Source organism: Eretmochelys imbricata, chromosome 16 (genome assembly GCF_965152235.1).
Source record: "Eretmochelys imbricata isolate rEreImb1 chromosome 16, rEreImb1.hap1, whole genome shotgun sequence".
Lineage (NCBI taxonomy): Eukaryota > Metazoa > Chordata > Testudines > Cheloniidae > Eretmochelys > Eretmochelys imbricata.
The window spans coordinates 16,625,445-16,647,430 of record NC_135587.1 but is presented as its reverse complement, the minus strand read 5'-3'; the positions used below and the strand labels follow the sequence as shown (position 1 = coordinate 16,647,430).

The window sequence follows — 21,986 nt, the reverse complement described above, 5'->3', positions numbered from 1 at the left end:
TTTACATGTGAGGACTACTCTCTCATGTGTGAAGTTACGTGTCTATTTAACTATCTGCAGGATTGCAACCTCAGAAGAAGTCCTGACTGACTAAAAGTGTGCAGCTCCTGGGTTTTCCTTTCAGGTCTCCCATTCAAACACTGAACCAGCCCACACATGATTAGCTGTGACAAGGTCACAGACCAAAGTGGTTCAGCCACCAATCATTCTCTCTCTCTTTGGGATTGGTTCAGCCACCAATCATTCTCTCTCTCGAAGAAACAGTTTTTAATGTCTTGATTTTATAGCCAGGAAAGAAAAAGGCTGTCATCTCATGTGCATGTAAGTATATTCTTACCCCAGACATCAGACTTAATGGAGAATTTGTTGTAAGCCAGACTTTCTGGCGCAGTCCACTTGATTGGGAATTTGGCTCCAGCATGGGCAGTGTATGTATCACCTGTCATCAGCCTGCTTAGACCAAAATCTGCCACCTTCACCAAGTGGTTCTCCCCTACAAGGCAGTTTCTGGCAGCAAGATCCCTAAGAAAGCAGACAAGAAAAAAATAGGCCATGAAAAGTCTTCACAATATCACACTTTTAGCAGCAGAGAGGACTTGGCTTATTATTGAAGAAATCCAGGACTTTGTATGCATTTTTCTGTATTAAGGATGTAGAAAGGGGGAGATTATTTGTTCTCTCCACTTGATAAGGTTGTCATCAAAACTTTTTTTTTAAAATTAGATTACAACCTTTTAGAAAAATTAAAAGCTGCCACTATCAGGATAAAAATAATTTAAAAATAAAGACCAGTGTGTCAGTGCTCATTTTATAATTTATCTTAGATTACTGAAAAAAAGGATGTTTAAGATCCTCACCAGTTTTCCTGTTTATTATTTACATATCACTCAACTTAAACAATGAAAATATATTGGTCAGTTTCAGGGATCTCGCAAATCAATTTCACTACAGTTCCCATGCTTACCAGGTTTAAATCTCAACCACACAAACTATTTTTTCCAAACACATCAACTCACATAATATACAACCCAATGTAGTGCTTTTTCATACTGAACTAAAGAAGTTTTATTTTACCGTAAGTATACAATACCATTTGTAAAAAGCAGAAAAATATCTGTACAAAATGCAAGCAACAGAAAATACAGTATCTCTCTTTCTGATGTGGATGGGCACGCATAGGAACTGCCACAGCAGATCAGACCAGTAGGTCCATCCAGTCCAGTACTGGTCTCCGACAGTGGCCAGCACTAGCTGCTTTAGACAAAGGTGCAAGAATCTCTGCATAAATAGTTAAGGAATAACTGGCCCACAGGGAAAATTTCCTCTTAAAAGTTAGCAACTGGTTCAACCCTTCAACCTTTCAAATCTCTTTAAAAAACTTTACTATCATAAACCTGTATGCTCTTATTACCCCTGTAAATGTCCAATTCTTCTTTTAATTCTGTTAAGTTCTTGGCCTCAATATCTTGTGGCAATGAGTTCCACCGGTTACTTGTGTGTCATGGTGTAACAGTATTTCCTGGAATGAAGTTGTTCTGAAATAGCTAGTGCATTCCTCAGCACACAACACTCCTTTATTCTGAAAATATGCTCACTAGGTACACCAATTCTACCACCACCTAGATGGCAGGCAAGGGCTTTGACACAGACTACAAAAATTGTATCCTGATGACCTGGATGGTCAAAGGTGATCAACATGGACAATCATAATCTAGGAAAATCTGATTATGGAACAATTCCCCATGCTTCATACACAGGATTCTGATTTGCAGAACAGTGGGCAACAATGGACTGAAATCGTCCTTCTATTTATATATCAGCTAGTGAGGGATGCACCGACTGCAACTCACTAGGTCATGTATAATGTTAATATGGTCAAAGTGCATTGCGTGTTTAAAATCGTGAACGTACATGAAAGCATTTCTGCTAGTAATAGATTTTGTAAAAATTTACCAGATTTTGTCAGCTTATGTTAGAAACTGATTTCACTACAAAGCTAAACAAAGTCTACTTCAAATCTAAGCAAGATCTGCCTCTCTCTGATACTTACTCTTTAAAAAGTCGCTTACAGAACTCAGAACTTTAAAAAAAAAATAGTACATTTTACCAAAGGCCCATTAAGCTGTGAGGCAGTGGTCTGACTATCCCCATATCAGCACTGATTTCTACCATGTTTGTCTAAATAAAAACTCCTCTTTACAACCCCATTCCTACTCCTGCCTGATTCATTCAATGAGGTCACAGCCCATCATCTGAATCCATGGATGTGGACTATGACAATCCCCCTGAAATAACTGGGCAAGAGGATGCAGGGGTGGCAGATTATAAGGAAGAAAACTTCTGTTTTCAGAAGATATTTGCGTCATCAGCAATAATGGGAAATGAAGTGCAAAAGCATGCAAACAAACGGGATTCTGCAAAACATTTTGTAAAGTTCACTTGCTACATGTTGAGGGGACGACAATCTTACAACAACGCAAATCGAAAGCTCAAAACTCTGATGCTGCAAGTAGATGTTAACTTTGATTGACAGGAGCATGTGAACCCAGTTCTCATGCAGCACTGGAAATATGTCTTACAAGGAACCTTTAGCATTTCACACATGATCCTCATGTGAAGTCTCTATGAAGTCATATGTACAGATTTCATGTTCCAGCTAATTGGGTGGGAAAGGTCACAACTGTGCCAAGGAGAAGATCTTGTATTAAATAAAACAGCAAAGACTCTCAAGCCTCCATCCAGGCTGTCTCATTACATTGCTAGGAGGTGATTTCTTCAGACAAAGAATGCAAAGCACTAACCATAATTGCAGCACACTTAAAGGTCAACATCTCCGGACTTTAAGACTGCAAAGATGCTTAATACAGAGACACACGCAATTCATGCAATAATGGAAAAGAATCGCCAAAGCAGATGAAAACAAGGAGGGGGACAAATCAAAGCACTATGAAAAGGCAGCAAGGTGGCTTTGCTGGGAACCCCAGTATGAGTATAGCAATGCCAACAGTTCTGGGGAAGAGGTCATTCTGCTGACCATTAGCTTAATAGGAATGAGAGATGATCTATTTCACAAAGAGCCATGATTTTTAGGAATCTCTGAACCTTTAAATGACAGAGGGGCCAATTTAACTACCTCACCTTACATGGCGATACCTTCACAGTATGTGTGGGTAAGAACGACCACCATGGCAGAATGGCTGTCTTGAGATGTCTCTTGTAGAGCGTCTTCTGAAGTGCAGTGTCCCAGATCAGAATGCAACACATCAAGGAGTTAGTGTAAGTGATGCACCTAGATCCCATATTGCTACACTCTGAAATTCAAGAGCTTTCTGGAGTTTGAGAAGTGGGTGAGCACTCAGTGTCATTCTTACCTGTGAATGAAGTTTTTCTTCTCCAGGTACTCCATGGCTGAGGAGATCTGAGTCGCCATGTACAGTAGCACCACAGCATTCACCTCCTGCCGGTTACACTCGCGCAGATAATCCAACAGATTCCCATAAGTCATGAACTCTGTGATGATGTAGAACGGAGGTTCCCGTGTACATACCCCTGTGGAACACAACATTTTAGAACACATTGAGACATTGTTTATGTCTGCAGATTCTGCCCTTTGGGACATATATAAGAGTGTGTGTGGGGGGGGGGAAGGGGGAAGGGCGGGGGGGACTTGTTTCCCAAAAACTGGATAGCAGTTTGTTTTATATTTCCTGCTTTAGGCTCTTGTATCTTAAATGCAAGGAAGAAAAGATAATTAAAATCAAGTACTACTTTTACAAATTGTGAATTTTGCAAGAGAATAAGTGTCTGTATCTGAAGCCTTGGTACAGTAAGCAGCTTATCTGCTCCTTAACATCCATATCGCTGCACAAGGGTTTAATTCAAATCCCTTTGCTTGGCATTTCTATCACTCACCTAATAATTGCACCAAGTTAGGATGCTTGATCTCCTTCATGACTGCGGCTTCTTTTAAGAACTCTTCTACCTCCATGGTGTCCTCCTGAACAGAAAAAGAAAAGCTTCAGCAAGGATAACATGCACAAGGTGGAAACAGATTTTAGCAGGTGGACTGAAGAATCACTGCAAACTGAAGGTGTAAGCTGAGACTGTCCCAAAACTACTGTTCCTTACTGCAGTTGCATTACGCTGTTGGGTGGGGCTCAATCCTCTGTTTAACTGGTCTACTGTCATTCTTATACTATCAGCCTCTTTTGGCACAAAATAACTAGTTCCCCTTTTGTGGTAGGCCCCTCTCCTGCAGGGAGATTATCTGCTTAGAGAGCCCATTTAGAGTTCCCATCTTTAGAAAAAGACTGACGGCACTTGCTCATGCCACAAGAAATAGTACTAGGGTGACAAGAGGTGAATGAGGCAAGAAGACAGATGAGAACAAAAGGCACAATGCTACACATGCAGATGCCTGAGGCTACCTGCATCCATTACGAACCACCATTTCAAGGACTCAGAGTCGTCTCTGTTGATTGGGTCAGTGACAACTGACAGTGGCTGCTTCACAACTGAAAAGTGCAGGTTTTATGGCTTATGAATTTGTTCCTGGCTTTTAGAGTCTAATCTGTGATGTAAATGTTCTGGCTAGATGTTGCTGCATATTATTTGTTGAGTGTCATTAAGTTGCTTGCAATTACACAAAACAAGGAAGATACTGTCTTTATTTGAAGGAATATATATTCCAAAACAAATGTGCACTGGAAGGCCAAAAGGTCATTTCGAAGTGGTTCAAAAATATACTTGTAAATACAACTATTCTTTCTATATCAATGTTTCTTTCACTGGTGGATTAATGCTGATAGGCTTCATAGAAGAAGTGTTTTAAAGAGGGATTGCAAGGGATTTGCTGCTGCTGGTAAGGCTGATAACATGGGTATGGCTGATGCTGTAGACCTAGCTGGTACTCTATTTCGTTGTTAGCACTGATAGTTCTATTAAAACAGTTTCACTCCATCATTTACTGTTCCTTTACGAATTGGTACTGTTTAATTGGCAGCTGTAGTTTCCTGACACTGTCAATATTACACAGCTGTGACGTTCTTGGGAACAGAAATTTAAACCATTTCCTTTGGCAAACGAAATTGGGTTAATCAGAGTTTCAGAATGATCCTAAATACTTGTTTATCTAATGTTGGATATGTAAACTCCACCAGGATCATTCTGTACAGAAGATGGCAATTTTTCCTTTGTGTTAAATCTCTTATCCCTCAAAGAAAGAGGTAACAGAAAAGAAACAAACAGAGAATTACTGTAACAATTATTTGTTTGAGAATCTAGTGTTCATGAAAGGTACCAGATTTATCCAATTTCAATTTCCAATTATATCACACCACAGATCTGGTACAGCAGCGTCAGCAGCACCACACAGTAATATATCTCAACCCTGACCTTAAGAGATCACCTCCAGAGGTATCAGGGTAGCTAAGGCTGCATGACCAGTTCAAATCACTGGCCTCTCTGCTAAGGAAATGAACAAGGATTTCATTAGGTCAGTCGTGATAGATGTAAACTAGATATCTCTGCACTATGAAAAGGACTGAGATGATCAGCTCACTTTACAATGGGCCATGAAAGTGCCCTCACATGACAATAATTTTTAGTCACGATCAGCAGCAGGTTGGATTCAAACTATTGGCCTAGAAGTTAGAAAGCTTTGACTCCAATTGCCAATCCATTCCCTGAGCTATCCTCCACCAATAACATTGTGTTTCTGTTATCTCAGATCTGTGTGTGACATTCCTATACCCAAGTACATGAAATAAGGAAAGTGCCTCAGCCTTAACACTGAAATTTCTTGTTTTTAGTTAGCATATGGCATCAAAACTATAACCTTATATTACAAACAGAACACTTTTTGATCAATAGCAATGCTCACCATCAGTCCAGTTACTGAGAGGCTGCTCTGTAAGAACTAAACCTAGGAAGTGAGTTAGTGCTCTTTGAAAGGATATGACATTCCTCTCATTGCTTTAAAACTGATTCCAAACTGGAATAGCCAGCTCACTAGTGAGTATTCTTTCAACCCCAAACAACACTGGCTTCTGTTATTTTGGGGTCTTAAAATACTCAATACACGGGACATTCTGGCTAGGATACCTTGATTTTCCAGTGGAATATGCTAGTGAGAAATGCACAAGCACTAACAGATTATCTAGCACCATGCAATTATATGTGATAGAAGCACAGAACACGTCACTTTGGGCCCTTGTTTTCTCTCTGTATAAACTACCGTATATACTCGTTCATAAGCCTTTTTTTTTTTTTTTTTTTAGTAAAAAAGGGAAGTACCAGTGAAGGGGGTCGGCTTATCAATGGGTATAGAGCAGGAAAGGTGGGACACAGCCCCTCCCCACAACAGAGGGGGCAAGGAGAGGCAGCATAGCCAGCAGAGCCAGAGTCTCTCTGCTTCAGGCCATGCTGCGCTCCCCACAGCCTCCGAAGCAGCTGCAGCTCTGGGGCTGGCAGGCTGCAGCCGTGCTGCTCAGCCCCACCCCCCAGAGCAGGCTGTGGCCGTGCCGCCCAGCCTGTCAGAGCAGCTCCAGCCAGGCCAGAGACATCCTCCCCTGGCCCTCCCCAGATAAGGTGGGAAGGGATGGGATGGGGAGAGAGTGTGGGGGTCCCGGGCTAGGGGTGGGGTCATGTGGGGCGTGGTCACAGGGGTTACTCCCCTGACCCCCAGCTTCTCTCCCCCCAAAAAATTTCCCCACCGGTTGCTGTCCTGGCCTGTCTGGGTAAGCAGCTGGCACACTGGGACAGTTTGTTTACTTAGGTTTACCTCCATGCTTGTGGACACTCGAGGCAAACAAACCGTCTTGGCCCGCCAGCAGCTTATCCTGATGGCCCGGGATCCAAAGTTTGCTGACCCCTGAATTATAGGGTCGACTTATGAATGGGTCATAGAAATTTTCCATTTTTACTTATCCATCTTGGGGTGTGTGTGTGGGGGGGGGTTGGTTTATAAACAAACCGTCTTATGATCGAGTATATGTGGTACTTGGTTCAGCAGGTTCAGAGCTACTCCTAACCAGTTTAAAGGAGGCTGGGTCACAAACGGGCTGCAGTGAGATGCAAGGAAAATAATTCATCAAGCACGAAGGATATCAGAAGAACCAAGGACATTTTTCCCCTAGTTTTTCTTTTCATTATTATTTCTAATATGCAGATCTGGGGCATCGAGGGAGACAAGGAAAAGCAAGAGAGCTTTGGAAAACAGTCTCTTAAAGGACAATAAAACGAGTGCTTTGGGCTTCCCTAAAGAAGCCATTGAACACGTGGCTCCTCCTGCTGGCGTTGGAATATAAATGTAAGGTATTACAATATTCCCTGAAACTTTGAAGATAGTCATAATCCCATCGGTCAGACAGTAGACTGATGGATTTAAAAGAAACTGGATTATGAATTTGCTTTTAAGTATGGTTTAGTGTGCATAATTTCAGATTACAGTGCTTCTTCAGTCTCTTTTAGGGTATTCGAATATTTCCCATGGGAGAGTGTTGCTCTGGATTACATTATGAACCATTTTCAGTCATAAAATATTTACTTGGAGTATCTGAAACAGTCACAGTCCTTATCAAGGTAGCTTTTTCTGACGCACAAACACGGAGATTTTATGGAATAATACACTGTGCCTTTGCTGCTAGAGGTTTTCATCAAAGCAAACAAGAAAGGAATGCAAAATTATTTGAGGTAAGGGGAGAAAACATCTTTGAAATGCCCCTTAACCCTCAAATACCACATCAGCAGCAAGATTGCAGATGGCTACAATAAACTCAGTGTTTCAGGAAAACAACTGGTCTCTCATTATTCCTTTAAATAGACATTTCATTCTGCTTGTCAAATCCCTATTCTAGCAACACTATGGGGATCAAGGAAGAGTTCTTCCCAGCATTCTCCTCTGCAAACGAGATATAATCACACTTTAACACTAGGTGTCACTCTCTCCATAGAATAAAGAGGAAAGGGGACTTGAAGTATTATTTTTCTTTGGATGAAACCAAGTGGGGAACAGTAACACTTAATAACAAACAGAGTGTTATAAAAACAGTTAAGTGCCCAAATGATCATCTTCTGAAACCATAACAACCCAGGAATATTCTGGTAGTCAGAATTCAAGGGGTTAAAAAAAAAAAGAGAGATCACTTTCCCCAGGTCCAGGACTCATTTTTATTCACAGACATAAAGCATATACACATTCCTCTCCATTTCATGATTTCCAACATGAAAGCTTTCATTTGTTATTGTTTCCGTACCAGCACACCACACTGCAACTCCAGCAATGATGGCATGGTCTGAAGCTCGCGTTTGAATTCCTAATAGTAAGAGTTTACGCTATGTGGATGGAAGGCACTATGGGATCTCAATGAGCTTTTTTTTTGGTTTACAAAATCAAACCTCAATGCCTCTGTGAGCTAGGTAAGTATTATCCCCATTTCACAGATGGGAAACCAAGGCAGAGAGAGACTAAGTAGCGGAGGCAGGAACAGAACCTGATTCTCTGACTTCCAGTCCAAGCCACTAAGAGTCTAATCTATTTTGGTTGTAGATAGTTAATCCAGAAAGTTCCTTCCCCTCATCCTAAATCTTTTAACAGTGAACAGCTACTGAAATGCCTATTTTCTAGGTGCACAAGGAGCTCGTCTTTTGGGAAAGGCACATGATGTGACTAGAACAATTAAGGTATCTGAAGTACCAGTGAAGCATGATCTCTAAATTACATTGCCTGTTTCACATCCCACAGTAACCTTTACCAATTTGTGTCAGTTATGTGACACCTCACCTTTGCAGCTCTCCTTCCCAAAAATGTGAGAAACACACATATCCCAGGCTTTAGCCTGGTTACCGGACACAATAAAGTCCTGCCTATATTACAAGTCAGAACAACATTGTAAGCAGCTTCCCTGACTTGGTTGTAATTGTTGTGTAGATGGAGCCTTGGAAAACAATAAATAGAGCCCTGTGCAGATAAAAAATGTAGTCTGTGGATATCCACAGATCTGTAGGGCTCTAACAGTACAAACGGTCCAACTCTCATATAAACATAAAATAATTAGAAGAGGCTGACAAATGCACTTAACTAACAGCCACAGATGTTCTAGACCAGATGTAAGTAAAGGAAGGATTTCCAACAATTTGCATCATCTGACCCTGACGGAGGAAGACGGACAGAGACCACTATCCAATAGCCAGGCTTAAGAAGGGGTAGCATAAAACTTGCGTTCCAACTGGAAGGCTATGAATAGAAGCTTTAGTTCCTACCTTTAAGGTCTTCACAGCCACTGTAAGGTTATATTTCTTCCAGACTCCTTCATATACCTCTCCATACTGGCCCCCTCCAAGTTTGTGCTTCATTGTGATGTCAGTTCTCTCAATCTCCCACTTGTCATAGTTTGGAGACACTCCGTAGATAGTGGGCTTGTTGCGCTTGGGTGCTGGGTAGTGTAAAGTGGTGATGAGCCCATCTGCTACAGTCGAGTGGTGATGGACCAACTCTGCCAAAGTGTTGAAGCGGCTCTCTGAGGAGACATACAGCTGAAAAGCAACCACGAGAGAGAGAGGGGGGGTTCATTCACACAACACAAATAGGGTATTGATAAAACGGCTTTAACATGCAGACACATTATATTTTGCTTTCCTGATATTATAGTTTGTTTTTGTTTTACTGTTGCTTACAGTAGGCCGGCAGACACACCACCTCCAGCTGCCATCTGGTTAGATCTCCAAAGCTAAGCAGAGTTGAGAATGACCAACACTCGGATGGGAAAACCTCTGATGCAGATGACTGAGCAGGCAACAGTCTTTCCTCTGAGTCAGTATGGATCCAGTGGCCTTGAATCGTGTTGCGGATCACCCTGTTGCTGTTGGAAGTGCTCTCTTTCAAAGGAGGCCCTGGCCACTTGTGGTCATTTAAGATCCCATTCGCTTTTCAGAGAAGTGGAATTGTTAGCCCCAATGTCCTGACCAAATTTCTACTTGGGTAATGACATTCTACCTGCATAAATTCCCTTTGAAGTTTCAGTAGGACACCATATGCCTCTTCACTCTTGTGCTATGAGATTGTGTAGTGCTGCTGTGTGGCATTAAACAGCTGGGCTGTTCCAATCCAGTGATCACTGCAGAGCAACAACACACTTTCAGATTTGTCTGGATGAGAGATGCTACACGGATGTAAGATCATTGCCACTGAACGTGAGCCTTCTGTGGAACACTAACAGTATGCTGCACATGCCTTTCTCTAGGTCTCTTATACATTTAGCAAGCTTGATGCATTTTGAAACCAAAAATCCCTTAATAATGCTGGGCAAGTGACTCAAGAGTAACACACTGCATTCCCAGTGTTCAAATTCCAACCCAACTCTATACTCCTTGGGCTCATAGAAGCTGGTAACATGGGAAAAGGATGCCGATAATCCCCAAAGTAGAGAGGGGGAACATTTCACTGCACCAGCATATTGGTCTGCGCTGGGAGCAACAGGCTGAAGGTGGCAGAGTTCCTCTTTTCGATTGAAGGATGTAGCCTTGTCATAGAGCCAATTCAAAGCCGAAGGAGGAGCAGTAGTGTGCCTATCAAACAAGGGAGATGCATCTGCAGCAGGGAAGCTGAAGAGAATCAGATGGGGAAAGTGAGGCGTAGCGTAGTCTCTAGTTTAAACCCTGCCAATCGCACTGTGCGGGCTCTGGCTTTCTGGATCTGTGTTTGGTTCAGTGGACCCAAGCAAGGGGAGGGCTGGGGACTGGAGATGACAGAATGTCTGTCTGAATGAGTTAGAAAAAGGTGTGAGAGGGAAGAGATAGGGAATAAGGAGAAGGGAAACCAGACACCAGTTGCATAAAATGAGGAAGCCTTGTAGCGCAAGAGAAGCATTCCTCCAACCCCTGGCCCCCCGCCCCAAAATCTCATGAAACACACAAACGGGTCAGCCAAATGGTAGTAACCCTTAAGGTTAGTCACAATGGGCAGAAGCTTCCAGTGCTCCAGGGACTTATCTGAAACAATGCAAAAAAGGTAAAAGCTCAACCAGACACAGCATAACCCAGAGGGCAAAACTGAAATGTGTAATCTGCAGCGATGGCCCCATGTTCTGTCTGTCTGTCTCTGTACCACAGGATGAGTCACAAATATGTTATGCTGTTGCAGCCCTTTGTATCTATTATCTTTCAGGCTAAACAAGAATTACAGGAGTCTTGTCCTCTGTAAAGTTTCTGGGAAATGTAACATCTATGCAAAATTTGGAGCCTAGAAGATAACTGTGCTGTAGGGACACCCTCCTCCACTGACATGGGGCCATAATCCTTGTCTAAAATGGCATTTCCTCTGAGGAAAATATCCTTTGAGCTATTGGAAGAGAGGCATACATGCATGCCCAACTGCTAGTCTTTCTATAAAACCACTTGAACTGAAGCCACAAAATTAACCGTTCAGGGGATAACGCAATGACTAATGGATGCATATAGACATTCTGAGCTGGGGAGTTTTGCACAATGAACTGTGGAGATCTACATTCCCTTATTCTTCCTTTTCTTTAGCTGCCTTTGCCATTGGTAAGGCTCATGCAGGAAGTTTGTATCTACAGAAGGCAGAGTTGGCTCAAAAGGGGACATTTTCTAACCCCCTACAAAAGTCAAGACAACATTCTTCAGTGAAGTGTGAAAAAACCTTCATAATAGACGAGGTGAAAGCACTTTTGGCCCACACATAGAAAAATGAACCAACATAAATGATGCAATGCAGCATAGCAAGAAACAGCTAGCTGTTAGTGGAGCAGCCTAGTTGAACTAGGACTCCTTTATCAACTATTCCAAGCTACTACAACCACTGTTTTAAGCAGATAGTATCTGTATGAAAGCAACTTCTCTGATACTAACCGTTCAGATACCACATTGATGGGTGCAACAAAGAATGTAATTAGACGATAGTTCAAGATCCCTTTGGCATACAGTGTGCTGATATCCCTTTGCATTAAAAAATGGTGATCTTGCTCTTATATGTTGGTTTTCATTTTACAGTCTCAAAGCACTTTATATATAGGATTTGAACTGCACAATATTCCTGTGTGGCGGATAATATGCCCATTTTACCTTTCTATTGGAATTGGGTTTTGGAAAATATTGTTTATAATTAATCTAAATTTTAGGCCAAATTGGATCGTACAGTGTTTCTTTACATCCAGATGAGGAAAGTGATACACAGAAGTTAAAATGACTTCCCAAAGGTCACACAGAGAGTCCACAGCAAAGCAGGAAATAGATCTTCAGATTCCTCTGTCCTCACCTCAGATCTCAAGACCACACTTCCTCACATTTTTGCATGCACAAAATTTACTATTCATGAATGGATCCCAAACAAAAACTTCACTGTACAACTTTTCTGTAGACAGGGCTTTTCTATCCTCTTGATGCTCAAATCCCAAATTCAATCCTGAACGCCTTACTTCCCATCAGCACTAATGGAAACCAGAATTATGCTGATGTGTTCAAATCTACATCTGGAATTTGTGGCATGCATCAGAAGAAAATGAAACAAACAGCAGCTACGAATGGCTATGCTATGCAATAAGCCACATAAACATTCTGACCAAATATTCACGGCTACCTCTCTCTTCCTTAGACCTCTTTCCCCAAATATTCACCCAACCTGTTTGTCAAAGAAATTGCACCAGGGACCCTCCGTTGCTGCTGACAGCAGTCCTCGTATAGACATAATGGATTTTAGGCTTCTGCAATGTGTAGGGTCACATGGAACGTTCATATAAATTGTTTGCTGGCTGCACTGCTGATACGTTGCCCGGACAATTCTTGTAGATCCTCAGAAAACCTGTGATGCTGGCCCCGCTTCAAGGGTCTCCTGTCTGTTCTGCCTGCACAGATTAGCTGCCCTTCTGCAGCTTCTGTCACCAAACTGCATTCCCTTCTCTGCTATGGCTTTTTAACATTCACCCACTCCCAGGAAGGTCTCAATGGATTCCATGGCTGACCCCCCCTGCTTTCTGATGCATACTTAACCTCAACAGATTTCATCATCCACAACTGCAAAACCAAAATTAAAATATATAAACATCACCACAAAAGGAAAAGTGCACAGGTAGTCATGATAAAAGCATCAGGGTTTCAGTGATGGGTTTCCATCAAGGTCACTCACGGGAAGTTCAAGAGGAAACAGAGAGAACCATATAAGATGCACAGTCCTGTGACCCTATATGCTGAGAATGACAAGATTTTAAAGCCAGCTCCACAATGCTGTTTGTTTGATTTGGTTATTGAATAGGAAGACTTGGCCTCAAGTGCAACCAAACTAGGAAAATCAAACTCTCTGGAGTACGGAAGGAGCTTACCCTGAACCTGGCTGCCCTGGGCCAACCAGCCAAGAAAGAACACTTTTAATACCTTCCTTAAAGTAAAGAAGATGTGGTCTGGGTGAAGATGAGCCAGTGAAGTGGAAAGTAGAGAGAAAACTTCTTGAAGATCTTATTTTCTAAGCTGTTGAACACCAGTGGGTTTGATTTAAATGGTGCTAAAACTAAAAAGTAGTCATCTCTATCTGACCCTTTCCTATACCCTTCTATTTTCCTTTGGAAAAAAGATGAATAAAAGCTGTGCTATGCAAGGCACATTTGTATGCCAAGCAGCAGTTGTTCCGCACATTTTTGTAATACCTCCTTCTCCTGACACTGTGTTCACTCAGTCACAGGATATGATCCCACCACCACCATTCATCCTAACTGTGGCGCTTGCAGTATTAAATTCCTCAGATGGGCTGACTAATGATACAGCAAGCTGAGAAGGCCCCAGATGCCCAGAGAGCTGAGGGGAAGGGCTTTGCCATTTGCTTTTTCTTTAGGAGAGGGATGATTTACTGCAGAGCAGTTAATACAGTTTGATACCCAGCAGTTCAGAATGCAAGCGTCTGGCCTGGCCAGTCCAGTATTTCACTTGGTAAGGACTTGGACATCAGCTCTGTCCCTGGTAGAGACCACATTACCGTCTCCCCTCCCCCGCCATAGCTTTTGGATTTCATGTGACTCTCAGCTACAGGTTTGTTTTAATGAATTCTGCTTGTCTGTGCCTATTCTCAACAATGTTGATTAGAACAACTCTGGGGAAAAGAAACCATTAACCTGCGTAGTATAGTTGTGAGCTGATCACCTGAGCTCTGCTTGATTGTTTCCTGGGATAAACAGCACTGCCAAGATGCAAGCTTCCAAGTACCAAATCCTTAAAATGCTACAATGGGGATCACGTGGCACGACATCTTGCAGTTAATTGGTCATGGAGCTATGCTCATTTACAACATATGAGGATCTGGCTCAACATCTTCATAAGCAGGCAACACACATCCCCAATACCAATTTGGAAAGAAGCAACATTAAACTTCTAGACACAGAGAAAGTATAATATTCCCGACCATCCTTTAACTTTCTTAAGCGGGCTTGTCTATATGAACATTTAGGGTACGTCTATACTGCATAGTAACTGCAGGCTCAGACTCAGGTTGGAGCCCAAGCCCCGCTTCTGTCCAAATACGAGCACGAAGGACCCAGATTCTAGGACACTATGGAAAGTGGGAGGATCAGTGCCCGAGTCCCTCTGTGATTCTGGTCCAAGCCCGGTCATTTTGCAGTGTGGACACAATTCAAGCCGCAGACCTGAATCAGAAGGTCTGAGAAGTGCAGTATGGACACATTAGCAGGGCTGAGACACCCAGGTCCAGCAACTATAACCCAGGTTTAAAATGCAGTGCGGACGCTCAAGTGCGGGCTTGGAAACACTGAGTTTATAAGCCCGTTTCCACAGACCCAGGCTTACAATGCAGTGTAGACATATCCTTAGTTCGTGGCAAGCTGGGACATAAATCTACCTCGCACGAGCCTGCCATGCAATAAAAAAGTTCCTAGCATGCTTTAATCCACTCCCATTTCAAAGCGTGGTAGAACAAAGAGCGCTACAGCGGCAGCACGGATCCACATGGACACATAGCTGGTGGCAGGCTAATCTGAAATGGATTGAAACCCCAGTTTGCCACAAACAGTGTTATATAGATAAACTCTAAGTACATAACACAGACCATTTCACTTTGCTAATTTCAACCATGTGGAGCCTGGCTGCATCCTGAATGAGAGAAGAGCAGGGGGAAAAGGAAGAGATCACAGTACCTATACATTGCCTTGACAAACCTTACAACATTACCCTAATTACAAAGCTTTTAATTAAAGCAGCTAAGAAGCATTTTCATTACAGAACATTTGCTTTTCTATAAGCTTCTTCCATACTTGAAGTGTCTTAAATGGTTTTACACAGTGATGAGTTAGACAAATAGAGAAGCCATTAAGTACTCAACATTGCAGAAACTAGAGTTTGTTTTACTGACCTGATCCTGCACCAGTGAAATCAGAGAGTTTTGCCATTGATGTCAATGGGAACAGGCCCTTACTGGGCAAAGGAACACTGGCCTGGACCAGGACCATGGAACCCCTTGTGGCTGATTTTTTAAAAGGCAAGGGATCTTTAAATTACTAGATGTTGGCAGAAAGGGCCTCATGGAGAACAGCAATAGCCATGCCCCCCGAGCCGTACTGCAACATCCAATTTAGACTAGATTTAAAGAAACACTGCACAATCCAATAGGGCTTAAAATTTAGATTAATTAAAAACAACATTTTCAAAACCCCAATGTTCTGATGAAATTCAAACAAAAACCCTAAGGAAAATAACACTTTAAAACAAACGTTTCCCTGCAGCATTCACAAGCTGATTACAGTAGCACTTGCTAGTGCACAAAAACCTGAAAGTGAATGAGACAAGAAACTGGCCAATACAAAAGTGAAACTACAGTGCTAAACCTTCCTTTCATTATCCAAGATGAAATGAAGAACAGAAGGCAAAAAGCAAACAATGATAGCACATCTAGTGGTGTTGTAGCTGTATTGGACCTGGAATATCAGAAAGACACGGTGGGTTATCAGAACAACTTTTGTTGGTGAGAGAGACAAGCTTTTGAACTTACAAAGAGCTCTTCTTCAGGTCTGGGATTCCCAGTTTGTTTAAAAGCGTCATTTAACTGGGATTTCCAGACCCAAAGAAGAGCTCTGTGTAAGCTTGAAAGTTTGTCTGTCTTGACAACAGAAGTTGGTCCAATAAAAGATACTGCCTCGCCCACCTTGTTTCTGTAATGATAGAACATGATAGCTTTACAATTATTTTGGTTCCAATAACCTGACGTGTTGTTAGTAACACAGATAAAGAGACTATTTTTAAAAGACATGACTTTTAACTTGATAGTGTCATTTTAAGCCCAAATTATGCTACTTGAACCTCTGGGGCAAAATTCATTCCTGATATAACTCCACTAAAGACATTAATGGAGTGACATCAGGATTAATCTGGCCCAAGGTTTTCACGACTGAGACATACCAACACCTGTTAGGGGCTTGTTAAAAGGAGACACGTTTTCCCAAAGCTCTGCTGACAAATGGTTATATCATCATCTGAAGTGCTCTTTGTTTAGATGTTGTAGGTCTGTATCTAGGACCTGATTCTACTCCTGCTGAAGTCAATGGCAAACCCTCAGTTGATTTCAGTGGGAGCTATACTGGGCCCTTTCTACATCAAGCAGTTGAAGTGGACAGAATGGTTTTTCCTTTGCAATTTGCGAGGTTTAACTCCTACCTTTCCATCAGATGCAGTGTTTATCCTGTAGTGGTACACCCTTCCCTCGTATCTCAGTGATATAGACCTCTGTCCTGGGCTGCTCTCACTCTCTCGCACCAGAAAGCTGCCATTGATTCCACTGCTCAGCAGGTACTCAGCGGCATTGCGCGATACTGGTCCATGGTACCAGGAATGTTTCTCCAAACTATTCACTGGGGTGATGTAGTTACTTGGTACCCAGCCCTGCCCATTCTTTGTTTGGGCCTCACACCATTCCCCGTTATGATTGTAGCCCAAGACACGGAGCTTTTCACCTTCACATAAAAACAAAATATAATTAGACATGGCAAACCTGGGATCTGAGAGTAAAGCTACGTGCCTTCTGGCTCACACATCGCCATCCAAAGTTCTGCAATCAGAACATATGCACTAATTCAGCAGAGAACTTAGGCATGTGCATGCCTTTAAACACAAGTATATTCATCAAAGCCAATGGGACTACCCACATGTTTAAAGTTATATATGTGCTTAAATGCCTTGGTATATTTAAAGGCCTAAAGTTAACAACTCTCTTGCTAATGCATGAACCAGAATAGAATCCAGCAAACTCTACCTGAGCTACATAGGCTCTGCAGGGCTAACAGGTGGGAGAAAAAGGAGTAAAAACTTATTGATTAGTAAGGCAAGCAGATGTGGTTTCAAGTACACACATGGTATAGAACCTCTGAGTGAGAAGGGGATATTTTTATATAGTCACTTTTCAGAGAAGAGCTGCATTTTAATGAAACAGTTATAAAGCTACAGACCATACTCTAAAAAGTACTTTAAAAGTACAGTTAAGGTTTAATTCAGCTTTAAATCCTGGCTTCCATTGAAGGGCTTAATTTTAGTATATAATTTTCTTCCCCCAATCCAAACTTTAAGCAGACTACCCCATTTAAAAGGCTCTTTCCTTGTGCCTTCATTTGTTTTAGGACAATTTCCACTACAATGGTTACACTGATGTGTTTCATAGGAATTATGAACTCAGATATTCCTGACTGACTTCATTTTCTTGTTCCTTGTCACAGATGCTCTAAAGCACCCCCTGGAGATCTCTTACCTTTAGTTATGCTGAGAGTGTTGTCCCCACTCGCCACAAAATCATATAGTGCAACAAAAAGATTGGGGTCATTTTCACTAGGACCAGACAGGAGGTTTTCCTTGGAGTTCCAACGGGCTGCTTCACTCAGACCCTGGGGCTCAAAATCGGATACTACTGGCCTCTGAAGGGCTTCTGGAGGAGAAGAGAAAAAAAGATACAAGGAAAAAACAGGTTCAATCTTGCAGATAAAAGCCATCTGTTTTTTGCACCCATTATGAGTTTCTCGTTTATTTCATTTCTTGACATCTGTGGTCCTCATGTACATGGGCAGAGGGCAAAAATGGTCATTCCTTAATACAAATCTTATGGAGCATACGGAGCACTCTCATTCCAAAGCTTTGTGCAATAGGGTCCCCACATTCTTTTCTGTAACATGCATTTTCCCTGCCTTCCAAAGGCATGGTGAAGACAGAAGACATCTTTTCTACCTCTCAATACATTTCTGTTCACGTAGCCTGCCTGCTGCTTTGCCAGTCATAGAATCACAGGACTGGAAGGGACCTCGAGCAGTCATCTAGTCCAGTCCTGTGCACACATAGCAGGACAAAGTATTACCTAGACCAGAGTGGTGGCCTGGTCCGCAAGCCATTGGCTGCTGGTCTGTGTGCACATTGGGAAAAAAAAATTGCTGGTCCCCCCCCCCCCCCCATCAGATAGCTTGAGAAGCACTGATCTAGACCATCCCTGACAGGTGTTTGTCTTGGCTCAAATACCTACTGGATGCCACATTTATTTATTGATTTAATTTTTTTAAGAACAAAGGTAAATCTGCTAATTTTTTCTAATAAATAAAAAACATCAACGATCCCAAATCATAAGACGACACACAGGACAATGATTATGGGGCACAGTATACTGAGGTTACAATTACAAATACTTCTACTTTAAAAAAATTATAAACTACCCTTCCTCTTCATTATTTTACCTAACAAGTTCAGAGTACAAGGCTGTGTTTCCCCCGACAGCAGTTGGTGACATGCACAAAGCAGAGATGGGACCATTTTTCTTTCACTTTTTGCACATTTGTAGGTGTCTGTGATGCCTTCAGCTGCCTCAAGGGAAAGATTCCCGACAGCTGGTCTTCGCAATGAAAACTGAGTTTCAAGGCCCCCTGTACAAAGTGGCCCATTATACTGCTAGTATTCAATAGAAAGAGCAACCCAAAATTTCAAGCTAGTCCAAGCACAGCAGAGAACCTTCAAGCTGCTGCAAACTTCTACCACGTATTGTAGAATGGATTAGTTCAGCATACACCCAACCCCACCCCTGCTGCCACAAATTAGTTCCAAGCCTTTCTTTCTGGCGTTCACATGGCAGCAGCTTGGAGGGGGGCGTCGCAGGCCAGGAGTATACCACAAACTTTTGCCAGTACAATAATGTCAGTTAGGGGTATGATTCTTCATGACATTTTTATACCAGCAAAAATCCCTAGTATAGATGCAATTATACAGCAAAAAAGTCCTTCTGACAGTATTGTTTATTTTGGTTGAGGAACTAGTATAAACTGTACTGGCAAACCCTTTCTAGGGTAGAGCAGGCCTTGGAGTCGAGCTCCAGCTGGGTGATGCCCAAGACAAGGATGGGGAGTGCAATGCCCTTGATCTGGAGAAAACTGTTTTACATTTCCAAGAAAATACCAGTTCTCACACCCTCCCTGGCTCCCTTTTGTGATGCAGGAAGCTCCAAGAAATCTTTTGTTCAGGTCCCCTTCCCTGATCAGTAATGATCATGGATTGACCATTACTACTACAGCCAGCTGGAGTTTCTCAGATGCAAGTGGGGAATAGTAATTTGGGAATCACTCCAAACTTTTAGAAACATGATTTTGAAACAAGCTGGGAGCTATTTACAAAATGAACCAACATTAGTGGAAAGGAAGGTTTTAAACTCTGTGTAGAGGGGATATTACATACGAGTGGGGCGTGAATGTGCTGTGACTGTTATTACATCGGAGAATGGCTAAAATCCAGACTTCATTAAGTTAGGTCCGGTTGCTTTAGGGTATGTGGAGGTAAAAACGTTGTTCAACAACTGACAAAAATTCAGTAACCTCAGCATGTTGGTGCAAGTCAGCAAGATACATACATGCTCAGAGTCTGTAGTATTAACACAGTTTATTATAATCATTTGGACTGGGTAAATTCAAAGATATCTATACACCTAATTAAGCCTACTTTCTTAGCCAAATACTTGCTATTGGGAAGTATATTCATATAGTAGATCAAGAAGTCAAATCATATTGCTTCACAAAAAATATAAAATGCTAAAAGGTCAAAAAACAACTGAGAAATTTAGAAAAAGCATATCTGAAGCCCTGTTTTTCCTTCCTTTTTGTGTAATGCTGATACATATTTTAATGCTCCAGGCCTGCTTTAATAGGGACAAAAAAGGAAGAAACAGAAAATTAAGCTATAATCATTTTACCATGAAAATACTTTGATCTTGTCAAGCCCATTAAGCTCCCCTTATCAAACTCAGGGTGCTGCACTGATTGGAGTTACTCCAAAGTGAGTTACATCATCAGACTGGTAAACACCTGGAATAAACAGACAGCAAACAGCTGGAGGTGACTGATACACATCATCAGTAAGAAGTGGTTCTATGATGAAAGAGCTGCTCCCCCCAAATATGGTGCAAGCAGTGCAATTTATGCTGTGGGATGTACCATAACCTCAGATAGGAAGGAAAATGCCTCCCACTAGGGACTGTTCAACAGGAAGGCAGGAAATCCAAGGTAGTTTCACCTCCAATTACAATGTGACTGAGGCCTAGCAGGGGATTTGCTCGGGCCTGTCCATGAATCAGGATACTGGAGTGAGGCTACAGTGCCCCACAAAAGTCCTGCTCTCAGTCCCAGTCCACAGTGATGTCAAAATCTGATTATGTATAGATACCAAGTTACTTGTTTATTTTCAGACCATCAGATGACACTGTCAAAACATTAAAAGCAACTGCAACGTACAGTACCGAAGTCTAGAAGACTAGTTTTTTTGAGAATACGTTTTTGCAAGCACCATCTGTGAGAAGTTATTCTGGGGAGTATGCCTCAAACCTTCACTGATAACTTTCCACAAGCCTGGGGATTGGGGAGAATGGGACTACTGAACAATCTAAACTGTTGGCTGGCCTTTTTTTCTTCTTTTCTTTTAAACTGGGAGATTATTATAATAGGAAACATCAAAGAGTCTCCCTGACCTTACAAGTATGGCTTAAGCCAGCACAGATCACACAGTACATGCTATACACATGAGATGAACACCCCCCTCCATCCCCCGCTCCCTGGGTATCTTTTGACTCATTAGCTATCAGAACTTTACAATGGGAGACACACAGAGCACACAAACAAATGAAATGCCTATTCAAGAACATTGGGGCTAACTTACTAAGAATAGCTGAAAGAAATGTAAGACAAAGCTAACAGGCTTCAACTGTACATACCTGACACAGAGATAGGCATATCCTGTCTGGACTTCTGAACGTCTAAAAACTCTCTCTGCAAGACAATGTTATGTTCCGATACTCAGTGTAGCACAACCTATTCACATTCTCTCCTATTGGGGCTTAAAATCGATACAAAATAGTTCTCTGTCACAGTCACTCAGGCTTTTACTTCTACTGGGGTGTGCAGCAGAAGCAGAAGTCCTATCAGCACCACTCTGCCACTCTCCCTTTTCCTTAATGATTTCCTTTACTCTCTCTCTGCCCCCTGTTGACAGAGGCCTTTATCCTGTCTTGCTTGCTGCTCCCTACACTTGGAACAATCACCTTCTTTTTACCTTGGTTTCCATCTCTTGGAAATGCCAGCTCCAACTGTACAGCAAAATCCCTTAAATATCCACACTGTACCTCTCCAAGTGAGATAACATCTTGGGGCACTGACTATATCTCACTGTATTTGTAAAGCACTGAGCCCTCTTTTCAGTCACAAACATTCTGGGCTAGAACCAATGATGGGAGGTGAAAAAACTTTAAAACGCATTACCAAGCCATTCAGCCAGTCAGATCCCTCCATAACTTACCTCTGCCGTGATGCAGACTGAATGCTGTCAGCTGCCAACGACAAGGCAGGTGGTGAGTTGAGACTACTGCTTCTTCTGCAAGAACTCACTTTATTACTACCTTGTTGTCCCCTGGTGCTCCAAGCGCTCCCATTTTGATTTTCATTCATCAGTGGTGTCCTGTCATAGACCTATGT

The 21,986-nt window shown here is 42.1% G+C and overlaps 1 protein-coding gene across 4 annotated transcripts in view; it reads right to left on the bottom strand.

The window, feature by feature from the left end:
• The window catches only part of ABL1 (ABL proto-oncogene 1, non-receptor tyrosine kinase), a 120,624-nt gene that overhangs the window by 10,020 nt on the left and 88,618 nt on the right, over positions 1 to 21,986 (bottom strand). For 3 of the 4 annotated variants that reach the window (XR_013348185.1, XM_077835870.1, XM_077835871.1), the window contains exons 2-7: positions 17,750 to 17,923; positions 16,666 to 16,961; positions 9,262 to 9,534; positions 3,913 to 3,997; positions 3,372 to 3,549; positions 338 to 522 (exon numbers count right to left, since the gene is read on the bottom strand). Coding sequence is in view for 3 of the 4 variants with exons in the window: in XM_077835870.1 (XP_077691996.1) it covers positions 338 to 522; positions 3,372 to 3,549; positions 3,913 to 3,997; positions 9,262 to 9,534; positions 16,666 to 16,961; positions 17,750 to 17,923 (1,191 nt within the window). In the remaining variant the exon portion in view is untranslated. Of the gene's footprint in view, positions 1 to 337; positions 523 to 3,371; positions 3,550 to 3,912; positions 3,998 to 9,261; positions 9,535 to 16,665; positions 16,962 to 17,749; positions 17,924 to 20,215; positions 20,328 to 21,986 lie in introns of all 4 variants that reach the window. The other variant, XM_077835872.1, reaches the window with a different exon arrangement.